At 41.4% G+C, this 13,286-nt stretch overlaps 1 protein-coding gene across 1 annotated transcript in view; it reads left to right on the top strand.

Moving 5' to 3' along the window:
• stau2 (staufen double-stranded RNA binding protein 2) overlaps positions 1–13,286 on the top strand; it is a 134,004-nt gene that overhangs the window by 23,888 nt on the left and 96,830 nt on the right. Inside the window, exon 5 of the mRNA XM_036125513.1 lies at positions 6,023–6,182. Coding sequence (XP_035981406.1) covers positions 6,023–6,182 — 160 coding nt within the window. The remainder of the gene's footprint in view (positions 1–6,022; positions 6,183–13,286) is intronic.

The following is a 13,286-nucleotide window of genomic DNA, read 5'->3' as shown; positions in this document are numbered from 1 at the left end:
TCGGTGTAGCGATCCAGCAATAGCCGAGCAAAAGCTTCACATTGAAATCATACATCTAGCCTCCTTAATCTTCTTGTTTACGTTTGTAAATCCTGCTGCCGTCCGCTCTAAACCATCACTATATCACTTGGAAGCTGGTCTTCTGCCAGAACAGCATACATCGTCAGTTTAGCATACATTGCTCTAATGCGTGCACGCATTGAATTTGGACAGCAGCATCCCAACCGGCAAAAATGGTATACATGACTTTTATTCAAAATCCTTTAAAGAGAAAACCCGTTTTGACTGTAGCCTACTGTTATTTCTCGAAAGTCGAAACTGCCAGACCCAATTGAAGGTTCGAGGACGTTTTAAGGGGAGAAGCCTCGATAAATTAAACCCAACGGTGCAATATTCATTTGAATTTCAAGTTGCTTTTAGTAGTAAAAAAACATTTGTGAGGGAATTTGAATTTGGTTCGATTTTCTTTTAGAATAATTTGGGTTAGCTAAAAATTAAGCGTGTGCCAATCTCACAGTGTACGCTGTTCTGACAGAACACCGGCTCCTCCCTGCACAACTGAAGCGATGCGGGCCTGCGACCAGGGTTCCTTTCACAACACACGCGAAGGCGGCCTTAATCCGCGCCTTGAAGTGTTTCGTTAAAGAGACTACTGACTGCGGTCAGGTCAGCGGCAGCGTGCAGTCAAAATGTTGGGCTGATCATTTGCCTCGCGACCGAGTTGTAAATAAAGACTTCCAAATATCGTAAAATAATAAAACTGTCAAGAAAACAAGAATTACAACTGGGTTGTTTAGTTCAAGAAAAGCTGTAACATGTGGTAATAGACAATACATTTTTATTTATTTATTTTCTCAGTCACTTAGAAGGGAGTTTTCTTTTTTTTTTTTTGTCATGCCACTGAAATAAATGGTTTGCAGCTGAAATGTCGTTCGCAGCACTGATTGTAGCAACAACACTTGTGTTTCCCAGTAGGACTGTGTGTGGGCCTTAAAAGGCGGCAGGATGCCTGGATGTGTCTGTGTCCTGTTTGCGTTCACACATGGCTCTTTGAACGGTTAAAATGGAGCGGTAACCTTCGCTAACAGGAGCCACATGAAAGGCAGGCTGCTGGGGGGAAAAAAAAATCCATTACTCACTTCTAAACGCTGATGATTTATCGTTTGATTGAGCTTCTGGTATCAGTTCTCCTGCTCTTTGACTCACACACCAAACGCGCCGTCGCTTTGAACGGACGCGGTTCTGTGTCCGCGTGATAAGTTTTCTTTTCGCTCGGAGCCGTCTCCGTATTCCAGCGGCAGGTGTCCTGATCCAATTTCATCAGCGCTGTAGGACCTCTAACCGAAATAATAATGATCACGCAGAACAGGCAGACCTGGCCACGGAACACTAATGAGGATTTTTTTTTTTCCTGTGTTTTCGGTCTACGTGATTTTGATGTGTGCCTGTGTGCTGGCCTGCACTCTTGGCTTGCTCGCTTGTGTGTAAGCCACTACTTTCCCACGTTGTGGAGTCGGGTTCTCCCACAGGCCTCCCACCACCTCCCTCGCTTCTCTTTCTCTCTCTCGTCTGTCGTTCTTTTCTTCCCTTTTCTCCTCCGTGTCCTTCTCCGTCTTTCTTATGCCTCTCCTCCTCTCTGCACCTGTACTCGGCGCCGCAGCCCCAGCTGCTCCCATCGCTGCTCAGAGCAGTTGGCCGGAGCCGGTGTTGCACTTGGCATGTCCTCTGAGAACCCGGGGCCACGCTTGACGTGCGAGGCCCAGGCAGGCCCCCACCCAGGGAAGACTCCTGTGGCCATGAGTTAAGAGCCGACGCATGAGAGTAGGGCTGTGGCCTGGAGAAGGACCGGCTGGAATGCAAGGAGTATTATGCTGATTCACTTTTCTTTTTTTTTTTTTCAGCTTGGTTGAGTCGGACCTTAAGGAAAGACATGAGGAGAAATTTGTAGAAAAAATTACAAATCGTCTACAAATTTTCACTGCGAAAGCGGATCTAAAAATAAGTCAAATGTTCTTAAAATGTGTGTATTTGTCCTAGATTTGAGCAGGTAAATAATATTATCTGCCAATAGAATGAGTATTTTGACCCCTAAAATAAGATAATTAATATACTGCACTTGAAATAAGATGCTGGAGATGAATTGTTTCTATTTTAAGTGCAAAAATTCTTATTCCATTGGCGGATCATCTTATTTACCTGCTCAAACCAAGGACAAATACACTAATTTTAAGAAAATTTTACTTATTTTTAGTTCAGTTTTTGCAGTGTTGAGCTGATCCCTGAAAGCCGTGAACAAGCCACTTATCCATATCCATAATATAATAGACATATCTGCTTCTTTTTGTAAAGATTACAAACCTATTACCTTTGATGATAGGTGAACTATCTCAGTAGCTTTTGAACAGGTTGCTTATACACATTAGATAATTTGGTTTTATATTTAATTGTTGCCTGGAATCGCAATACAAAGTAAGAAATTGTATTACTCTGATAGAAAAATATGATTTTGCCACATAGGTTATGTAACTTTTCTTCTTATTTGACAAATATTAGGATAACAGAAGTTAACCTTATGGAAAAAATAAAAATTACTGTAGAAAATATGTTTTACATAATTAAAACTTACTGGTATAGCAACAATTAATATTAGTCCAACAATTTCTAGAATCTGCCGTGTGATTCAGTCACCAGCCACTTTAGTAGGTACACCAGTTTGATTGTTTGTTGACACAAATGGTTAAATTCAATTCAAATTTATTCAGAATTAAATAACTCATAATTAAATTACATTTTATTTGGAGTGAATCAGCCAACCGCACGGTACACGTTCAAACCAAGCATCAGAGCTGGGTGAAAGGGGATTAAAGTGACGTGGAATGCAGCATTGTTGTTGATGCCGAACGTGTCCAAAGAAAAGGGGAAATATCCAGAGAGCAGGAGCTGATATCGGAGGAGATTCAGCCGACTGATTTGAAATGATTGAAAGGCAACAGTCGCTCAGATAGACTACAGCAGCAGACGGCCAATCCAGAGGCCAGCCACTCTTTGTAGGATAAAACACAAAAATCTATTCTAGAGTTTCCACAAAGTCGGGCAACGACAGGTTGGAAAGTATGGCTTGGTCAGATGAGTCCTGAATTTTGCTACAACATTCTGGATCAGAATTGTGCGTGATGAGTGCAACGTACCAGAATGGCGTCCACGGTCAAAATGAAAAGAGAAAATGTGCAAACGAATTCAAATGAGCCTCCCTCATAATATGAGCAGCTAAACATTAGTAACTGCTTTTTTTCTTTAGGAGGAAAGGTACATCACGTCAGGCAGATGTATGTTGGTCTACATAAGTCGAGAAATGGCTAAACTAAAATGGCATCGCACCTGAATCTGTCCATGCCGATGAGGACAAAATTTGTCTTGTCACCACAGACTGTGAATGAGATGGAAAAATTGGTAAAAAAACAAACAAAGACCTCATAAAAAACATGTTATTTCTGGGGTTACATATCTTCATCAGGGGGATCAGTAATTGTGAAGGTAGCCGGGGCATAAACTGCTCGGTCCCCATAGCCAACACCAGGCGACGGATAGTGTGCCGAACCATTCATTTAGCTTTAGACCACATATTAAGCTCCTTAGTTGTTATCCTGTTTATTCTTACAATACTGAAACAATAGTTAAACTTGTTTCTAGCTTTATTGGTTAAAATTTTCTTTTAGAAAACTGCTTTATTTGATATCTTACATCACACACCATAAAGACATTGATATTAATAAAGTAACTTCTGGATGTTAATGTATTCTCTTTAGGCTCAGAAGTCAGATTTTATGCTGCACATATAGAATATACTTCAGATATTAACAGCTTTTTTACGCATTCGGATGTTAAGTTTCTCATTAAACAAGTGCCATACATTTGTGTTTTAAAATATCTGTGATCATTTTACTTTTATGTTTGAATCCATGAAGTTGAGAGAACCACATTGTTATTTACATTGAGATTTGAAAGTTGGCACCAAAACAATCGTTTTCTGACTTGCCAGGGGGAACGCACTCAGGTCGGGTGCAACATCATTCCTAGCTTCGACGTCCGAGCCAAATCAAAGGCATCATAGACCAGAAAATGTTTAATGTACTTGGGATGGGCATCTGTTCCTCCTGATGATGATGATATTGTTGTTCTCCAGCGTCCTGACATTCATTCAGTTCCAGTATAGTATAAGTATGTAGTCAAAGGTCTCACTGAGACAATTCTGATTGGTCCAGATCTGCTTGCCCAAGTCCCACATGGTAGCCTTTAACCATGGAAACCATGTTTTGTGTGGCTCCTACAAATCTCGCCAGCATCTTTCTGCCTTGCAAGGAAAATAAATGTTGGTTTATGGGAAGTGCCTTACTAGAACCAATCACCCCCAAAGAAAAGTAGCTTAATTCAGTTACAGTGACGGTTGTCATTGACCTTGCATAGCCAAGGCCCTGTGGAAATCTGAACCATAAGCCGTCAGATTAATTTGGTCACGATCCTTTTATTAGATCAATTGCTGTATGCTGTGGTAGGGGTGGACAATAATTAAATGTCGATATGGATTGCGATATATCTTTATTCAATAAAGGTAATATGACATTTCCAATATTGTAATATACATCACAGTCTATGATTGCAGTTTATCACTGACTGACGTTCTGAGTTTTATGCAGTTTGTGTTTTATATTGTAAATCAAATATTTCCAAAATGTTATATTGGAGAAGTTTTATAAACATTGGAAAAATAATTGTCATAGGTTTGTATAGGCATCTATTGTGGCCATTTTTCGCAGTCTTTCTAAAGCTTTTATTTTGTTTGTATCGATATTATAATTATATTGTATCAACTGAAATTTTAAAATGTATCGTGACGTAAGTTGTGGGTAAATAAAATGTTCCATGATGGAAAGGACTTTCATAACGGTGTTGATGATCGAAGGGGTTCCCTGTTAAGATGATAAATTTTAAGCATTAAATAGATCATAGCATTAAAATAAAGTTGTTAAAGGATTTATGTCTACTTTAGAAGTGTTTTTGTATGTATCCAAAAGGGTTTATTGGTTTATGGGAACTTAATTTCTCGCTCTATAATGTAGAGAGCAAGTGTGGTTTGTTATGAAAGCAGCCACATATTTGTTTTCATGTTGTTGTTTTTTGCTCGCAAATTCATGAACTCTTGTAAAGTGCAGCTTCACAGCAGAGCCAAGCAGGATGTTCTAGTCGGGGACATTTATACACATTAAGAAAGGACAGCTGTAAATGTATAAACCTTGTTGTGAAATAAGCACTAGCTTAAGATTTTCAGTCAGTGCATAGAAGCCCACTGCCAAAACGGCAAAATGCGCAAAACAGTCTGGGAACTAGACGCTTTTCGAGACATATTTCCATAAATCCCAGCTTGTGTCGACCACATATGGAGTGCCTGTATGCGCTCGTGAACATAAGTGTATCTTTGCAGTGATTAAAGCGGACAGGGAGAGGGATATTAAAATCTTTGGTTTCCTCACTTATTAGTTTTCCCACTATTTTTCTTTCCTTTTCCCCGGTTCGGCAGACATTCTCAGCTCTTCTCCTACTGACCCGGCGGGGCGGGGTATCGCGCACACAGACCTTTAAATCTGCCCCGGTGACAGTTCAGCCCCACTTTGTCAAGGCCCAGTGAAAGAGAGGATAATCTATGTTCGGGGCGAGAAGAAAGACCACAGGATATATGTCCCTGTGCTTTGTTTTGCATCCATGAGCTGAGATTCAATAGCGAGACATTACTCAGATAGCCGGCCAACGGGCCATTGTGTAGTAATTGACCCTGATGAAGTGGTGGGCCTTTAAATTGGGAATGGTGTAAACCCGTTGAATTAATAGCTTTGTTAGAACCTTTTTTTTTTTTTTTTTTTTACACCTCTCTCCCTGTTTTCCGTCTTTATGTAGACATATCCAAGTTTAAAATGAAAAGGCAAACATAATTTTAGGCCTAATGATATTGCTGTTCTTTGTATTTCAGGTACCATTATCCTGTTCCTAAGATCTTCTATGTGCAGCTCTCTGTGGGAAGTCGCGAATTCATTGGGGAAGGACGCACCCGCCAAGCAGCGAGGCACAACGCCGCCATGAAAGCCCTACAAGCACTGCGCAACGAACCGATCCCCGAACGGCCACCGCAGGTAAAAGCACATAAAACCCTTACCATGACACGGTATACGAACTGAAGTCTCTTGAAGACGTATCGGTATTGTTGATGCTAGCAGATCCAGGTGCTACTAAACTACTTTACCTGCAGGGCCTTCCAAAAGTAATCATACCCTTAGAACCTTTCACTATCATCCAGAAGTGGAAAGGTTGAAGAAATTAATATCTGTCCGAATGCTTATCAGAGAATCATCCAAAAGGCGCTTAGCAACTCTGTGGGAGTTGCAGAGACTGACAGCTCAGGTGGAACACTGCTGATTAATACTCTGTATTTGAAGTATTACCCTGACACTCCACGTATCTGGCCTTTATGGAAGAGTGGCAAGAAAGCCATTGTTGAAAAGCAAACCCTAAGAAGTCCCATTTAAGGTTTGTCACAAGTAGACATAGCAGGCATGTTGATTGAGGTGCTCAGATGAGACCAAAACGCTAAACACTGTGTGTGTGTGTGTGTGGTGGGAAATCCTTCACATCAGCCTTGCCCACGGCCTCTCCACCTACAAAACAGGGTGGCAGCATCATGCTGCGGTGACCATTTTCTTCAGCAAAGTAGTTATGTAAGGCCACATAACTACGTACAATATTCCTTGGAATAAATTGAGGAGATCATAGAAAACTACTGTGACTCATCAGTTGAAAAAGTTTGAAATGTGCTTTTATAATTTTTCAAGTTGGGACAATTATTAAACAATGAAAGTTGAGTTTGAAAAATTGTTCATCTTCCTTTTCCAGATGAATAAAATTCTGGTAATGCTTAATGCAGTGGTTTTCACATTTGGGGCATTTGATTATTCTAAATTGACTTGCTGTTGCCATGTGAGACCTTTAACAACCCTTTACCCATCAAAATACACATTTTTCATTCACTGATTGACCACACACTCATTCAACACGTACTTGTTTGGTCCCTAGACAATTTTAAATTCAGGTTGAACTACACCTCTCATTGTTGAACTGGGTCAAAAATGCCAAACTAAACACAAAAATTGCTGTTTTTTGACATTTCAGAAAGAAAGTATAAATTGCTCAAACTGAACCATCCTTCAAGAAATCTGCATGCACTGAAGGACACGCCGTCTTGGAAAATAAAATCTGTCTAGATGCCACAAAAGTCAGTAAAATGGCCTGGAAATAGGAAGCCAATTTTAGCATTGTGCTTTTTTATGATTTTCGAAAACCAAGTAACCACATGATAAGAACAGAATACTTTTCAGGCAGGTTAAATGTTAGTTTTGCACTCGAATGTCCAGGAGGTGTATAAAAACTGCAGAAAGCAACCTAGATGTTTTAGTCTGGAAACGTATTTCATTTTGTGCTGACACTTCTGTAGGAACCCTGTGACCACTGAGTAAAAACAAGTTTGTCCTCCTCACAGGGACAACTATGGGCAACTACTTCTTATCTGAATTTGTTAATCTGTCGGTATCCAGGTGGCGTTAGGTTTTTGCAGCATAGCTTGTCTCGTCACACCCAGCGTTGTTCCAAATGACAGACTTAGATGTAAGAATTTAGATTGCAATAATGCTTTTCCCTCCCATCTTCTACCACATACTCTAATGTATTGGTGAATTAGAAATCTTGCAAGATTTAAAAAAAAAAGCAGGAAATGTGTTCTTTAAGCCATAGAACTGCATCAGCTTTCTTAAACCCCCAGAGCTTGTCTTCTGAGATGGGTTTTAAATTGCAACCTTGTCCTTGTAGTGTTTTCACTTTCCTGTAACTGCTCTCACCTCAGAAGTCAATACCAGCCTGAAACCTTTGTTTAATTGAAAGTGAAAAGTCTCTGTACTTCAGGTTCATTGCTTCTGTTTCTGAAAAGGCTCCAAACATGTTTTATTTTTTTGTGCCGTTACTAAGATTAGTGTGTACCCAACCTCAATCAGATTGAAGCCCAATCCGTCTCAGCTCTAATTACTCTAATGTGTCACGTAAGCCCTGCAGTCTAGTTTGCACCTGGCAGGGTTGCATTTTCTGTTCCCCTGTTCTTTCTGTCTGCCGTAACCCCCCCACCCACCCGCCCCCTCTGTCACTGTACCTCTCCAAAGTTTCTTATGGTCATAGTTGTTAACTGTTGTTAGCATCTCCCACCGGAAATCAAATTCCCCCCTATCCTCGTTGCCTGGCATTGTTGATGGTTATTTAAAACGCTTTGGCTCTTCTCACTTGCCTGCCTCGCTGTCTTGTGGCGTCGGCCATCATAAACGAGCTCTTTGTTTGCTCCTGCTGAGTCTTGATTTACAAATTGAGCCGCATTGTGTCTACAGTATAAGAATGTCATTCTTTGTGTGTGTGTGTGTGTGTGTGTGTGTGTGTGTGTGTGTGTGTGTGTGTGTGTGTGTGTGTGTGTGTGTGTGTGTGTGTGTGTGTGTGTGTGTGAGTGTGTTCCAGCATGTTTCGGTGTGTCAAGGACACCCGAAGGCTAAAAGTTTGTCTCACTTGTTTCTTGGTTGTTTTCTTTTCATTGAAAAGGTCTTAAGATTTTCCAAGAAAACATTCTTGGATCTTGTTTGCTTTGAAAGTAGATTTAAGTGTACACTTTTTCAAAATTTGTTTGTTCAAAGAAACCAGTTGCATCAGAATTTTTTAAGGACCTCAGTAGCAAACCAATTTGTAGTTTTTTAGACTGATTTGTGCAGATCCATCACTTAATAATAAGATTTAAAATCCACCAGGGTTGTTCCTACTGGAGTCACATTTCAAAAGTTCAGACACGAGCTGGATTCAGGAGAACACATGGAAGTGGCTCAAATGTCACTTGGAAAAAGTCAAATACGAACCAGATTTGGGTGTCCCCACTCATTCTAAAAAGCTTGACCTTGTCACCTGACCAATCCAACCATGGGAATCCAAGTTAAAGCCCCAGTGTGTAAGATTTTCACAATGATTCACAATCTAGTGTGCTAAATGAATTAGTAACGACTCTGCCGTAATAGTTACTACGGAAGTGCGACGATGTAAAAACATGTCCTCTATGTATTAGCTACTGCTAATAGCTACAGTCATCGTGTGAAATGGATTTTGACAATGTTGTCAAATCCGCTTGTTTTTTTTTACTAAAGTCGCTTGTAAATTCAGTGAGTCGCGCTGTTTTTGGGTCCTTTTCTGAACGTTCAGTTGCCTATTTGGGCTCTAAAATAAGCGGCTATAAGCACAAGTAAAGAGACCTGGCCGGTCTTGTTGATGTACTACAGACAGTGAACGGGCTGATATCCCTCTACGTACTGTACAGTACATACATACCCTTCATCTCTCCCTGAGGGGGAGAGAGAGGCGAACAAAACTACCTGTTTCTGCCAGGAGGACAGAGTAGATGCTGGACTACACTGCCCTGTTTTTAACATGACGCCAAAGATACACTTCACTGTTATATTAAATTAACTTACCTGTCCATCAGAAAGCCTGCAACCTCGTATCGGTTTTGAGTCGTCGCTCCGTCAGAATTATCTTCACTCCTCCTGGTAATAATAGCTACGCCAATATGTACTTCTTTTTTCCCGTTTTATTTTTTTTTTTTTGGGGGGGGGGGGTTACTTTCTCTTTCCTCTCGCTGGGCAAACAGTATGGATGATCTTCCATTTTAACAGAAAACGGCAAATAGAATGATCTACGGTCATGTCCTCCTCCAACAAAAGAACGTCCTCATATAGGGAAAATACGTATGGTTGACAAGTCTGTCCCCTTTGGCTTCTGAAATCAGAAATTGCAACACAACATGCCGTCTCCCAGTGGGTGCTCCGACACCTATGTATTTAGATTACTACTGTAAAATCAACCTAAATCATTCTCATTTGTCACCTGGAATGGAAGTAACATTGCCTATAAACAATCGGTCCTCTCCATCAACAATGTCTTAATAGCGTTTTTCTCCTTTCAAACGTAGAGGTGCAGTCCGGAACTACTTCAGTTCAGAGTGTAGTCTGTGTTTACTTCCTGGTTCCTGAGCGAGATTTCCCAGGGTTCCTAACACAGAGCGCAGCATTTGGTATTTTATCTTGGCAGAAGAGCAGCAACCTGCTAACATGGAAGCCAGTATGAGAAGCAGACCAGAAATAGTACAGAATACAACATCACAGTCCTGTTCTGTGTTAGTAAAAATTCACAACAGCAACACACTGTTTAAAAACGGCATATGAAATTGTTGTGATTGGCAAGCTGTTGTACTTATTTGAGCCACAAGGTGTCAGCAGTACTTATAGCTCCTTTAAGCTCAACAACACCCAGGTATTGCAGCAGGACAGTCATATGGGGGAGTGGTTGCCTAGTGGTTAGAACATTGTGCCAGAGGTTCTGGGTTCAACTCCCACAGGCTGCCACTCTGGGTCTCCGAGCAACAGTCTTAACCCCAGATTAACGTACAACGTACATTCAAATTTCATTGGAATGTACGTTGCAATAATATGTATGTTGTACATATTCAATGACAGCAATGACACGATAAACAAAAACAAAATGATTATTTGGTGAAGTCAAAGTCAAGACTAAACTCTGGGATGCAGTGGCATGACCTTAAGCAGGCTGTCCATGCTCAAAAACTCTCAAAACCGTGGTTTAAAAGACTCATTGCTAGTTATCATCAATGCTTCACAGCAGTTTTTGCTGCCAAGTGAAGGGTGACGCAAGTAGTGAGCAGGTTTAGATGAAAATACTCTTTTTTTTTTTTTTACCTCTAACTAAAAATCAAAAAGCATGTTTCCGTCATTTTACTTTGACTTCACAACCATTCAGCACATTTTATCGGTTTAGTGCAGGTCACTGTATGTTGTTTGTCCGCATCGAACGTCTTATCTCACCCTATGACCTAGAATCGATTTCCCCCAATGAAAGAATTGTTCACAAGCTTGTAACTTTGCCGGCCATCACTTTTCATTTAAATAGATCCTTCAGGGTTGCTTTTGTGTGTGACGCTGTATGTGTCTCTGTGCTTACCACAAGGACTCGCTGACCCTACACCAATAACCAGAAGCAGCACTGACGTCCGGTCCAGTCTCCTATCTGTCTTTGTCTCAGGGATGCTGCTAATCTGCTCCCTCTTTCCGGCCTGCACTCTTTTTTTTTCCCAGCTCTCCACCTCAGACACTTTTCTCCTGGCGGCTTGTTAAGGCGACCTTGAGAATGGATTTTTCTATTCATCACACATCTCAGGATTGATAGCGACGAAGGAAACTGCAGCCTTGAAAGCTCCATTGAAATTCAAGTGAAAACAGAAGAAAATCAGGCTGTGCCACATAAAATACAATATATAGACAGATAAGGTTTTGGGGAAATTAGTACTAAATAAGCTAAAATGAATTAGCATTTAGTGTTAATATGTATTTTACTGTTAATGAGGGAAGTGTTTGAAGAGATCAGTGGGAAAGGATTGCCGCCTGTAGCTTGTCGCTGGTCTCCAGGCTAATCTTTCCGCTGTAGTGTCTGATTTTGTTTTGCTTTTTTGTACAGTTCTGTAGAAAAAGATACTCCCATGGTGGATCCTTATGACAAATGATGATCTAAGCCTCCAAACTGCCCCGAACGTTTCCACACTACTGTATGTGTCACAACAAATGCAGGTAAATCTCCCCTGAATTGAGTTCTGGCTCGGCGCATTGTCTGCTTCCTGTGAAACCCAAGAAATCTCATCTCAAAGTATTCATCACGATCCGCGTCGGGTCGCACAATGAAGCCGAAGCAGCGACGGAACCCGGAGGGGAAAGAGTGCAGCCAGTCAGACTTAATGAGACAAAGAGCTGGACATGAAAAGATAAGGATCGAGACATAACGCTGCATTCCTGCAGACTGCAGGCAGCAGAAAGCCCCCTGTTGTAGGATATGATCTCACTGGATTGAGCTCGGTTTCATTATCAGCTGCAGTGTCGGTAGCCTGGTGAGCTGCTTTCGAATTCCCGGTAGTTTCTCTAATCGATCTGCTTATGTATGAATTAATAATAATAATAATAATACATTTTACTTAACGGCGCCTTTCTTGACACTCAAGGTCACTTTACAGACAATAAAAAATACAAATGCAGGGAACAGAAAAATATAAACAAACAGTTATGAAGAGGGACAAGAACAGTATATTTACAAATAAGCGATCTGGAAATGGTGGGTTTTGAGTCTGGTTTTGAACAGGGGAGAGAGTCAATACTGCGTAGGTCAGGTGGAAGGCAGAGCGGCTGAAGGCTCTGCTCCCCATGGTGACAAGCCGAGCTGGGGGTACAGTGAGGTGGATGGAGATGGAGGAGGAGGATCTGAGGGAGCGGGAGGAGGTGGCTATGTGAAGGAGATCTGATAGATATGGAGGAGCAAGGTTATGGATGGCTTTGAAACTATGCAGAAGGATTTTAAATTGTATTCTGAATTGAACTGGGAGCCAGTGGAGCCGCTGAAGGACAGGGGAAATATGACAAGAAGAGGAGGTTCTGGTGACGACACGAGCTGCTGAGTTCTGAAGAAGTTGGAGTTTATGGAGGGATTTATGAGGGAGGCTGAAAAGAATAATCAAGACGGGAAGTGATGAGGCTGTGGATAAGGATAGAGGCAGTGTGAGTGGTAAGGGAGGAACGGAGGCGGTTAATGTGGTGTAGGTGGAAGTATGCAGACCGGATAACGTTATTTATGTGTGGCTGAAAGGATAGGGAAGAGTCGAGGATGACACCCAGACTCTTGACCTGAGGGGAGGGGGAGACCAAGGAGTTGTCAATGGGTAGTGAGAAACTATTGGTTTTGGATGGGGTGTATTTGGTGGCGACGTGGAGGAGTTCGCTTTTTATCACTGTTTAGTTTAAGGAAGTTTGAGGTGAACCAGTCTTTAATTTCAAGTAAGCAGTTAGTAAGGGACAAGAGGGGGAGTGAGAAGGTGGGTTTGCTGGATAAATAGAGCTGGGTGTCATACGCATAACAGTGAAAATTTATGTCGTATTTCCGGAAAATATTGCCAATGGGGAAGGAGGTAGATTAAAAGGAGGGGGCCAAGAACTGAACCTTGAGGGACACCAGTAGTGACAGGGGAAGGGTGGGATGCTATTCCCAAATTTAAGTTATATAAACCGAGTGCAGTCAGAGAGATATGAGCGGAACCAGTCAAGAGGGGTGTGAGA

The sequence above is a fragment of the Fundulus heteroclitus genome, chromosome 21 (assembly GCF_011125445.2).
Source record: "Fundulus heteroclitus isolate FHET01 chromosome 21, MU-UCD_Fhet_4.1, whole genome shotgun sequence".
In the NCBI taxonomy this organism is placed as follows: Eukaryota; Metazoa; Chordata; class Actinopteri; order Cyprinodontiformes; family Fundulidae; genus Fundulus; species Fundulus heteroclitus.
The sequence above is the reverse complement of the archived record's forward strand: the minus strand, read 5'-3'. Positions and strand labels throughout refer to the sequence as shown.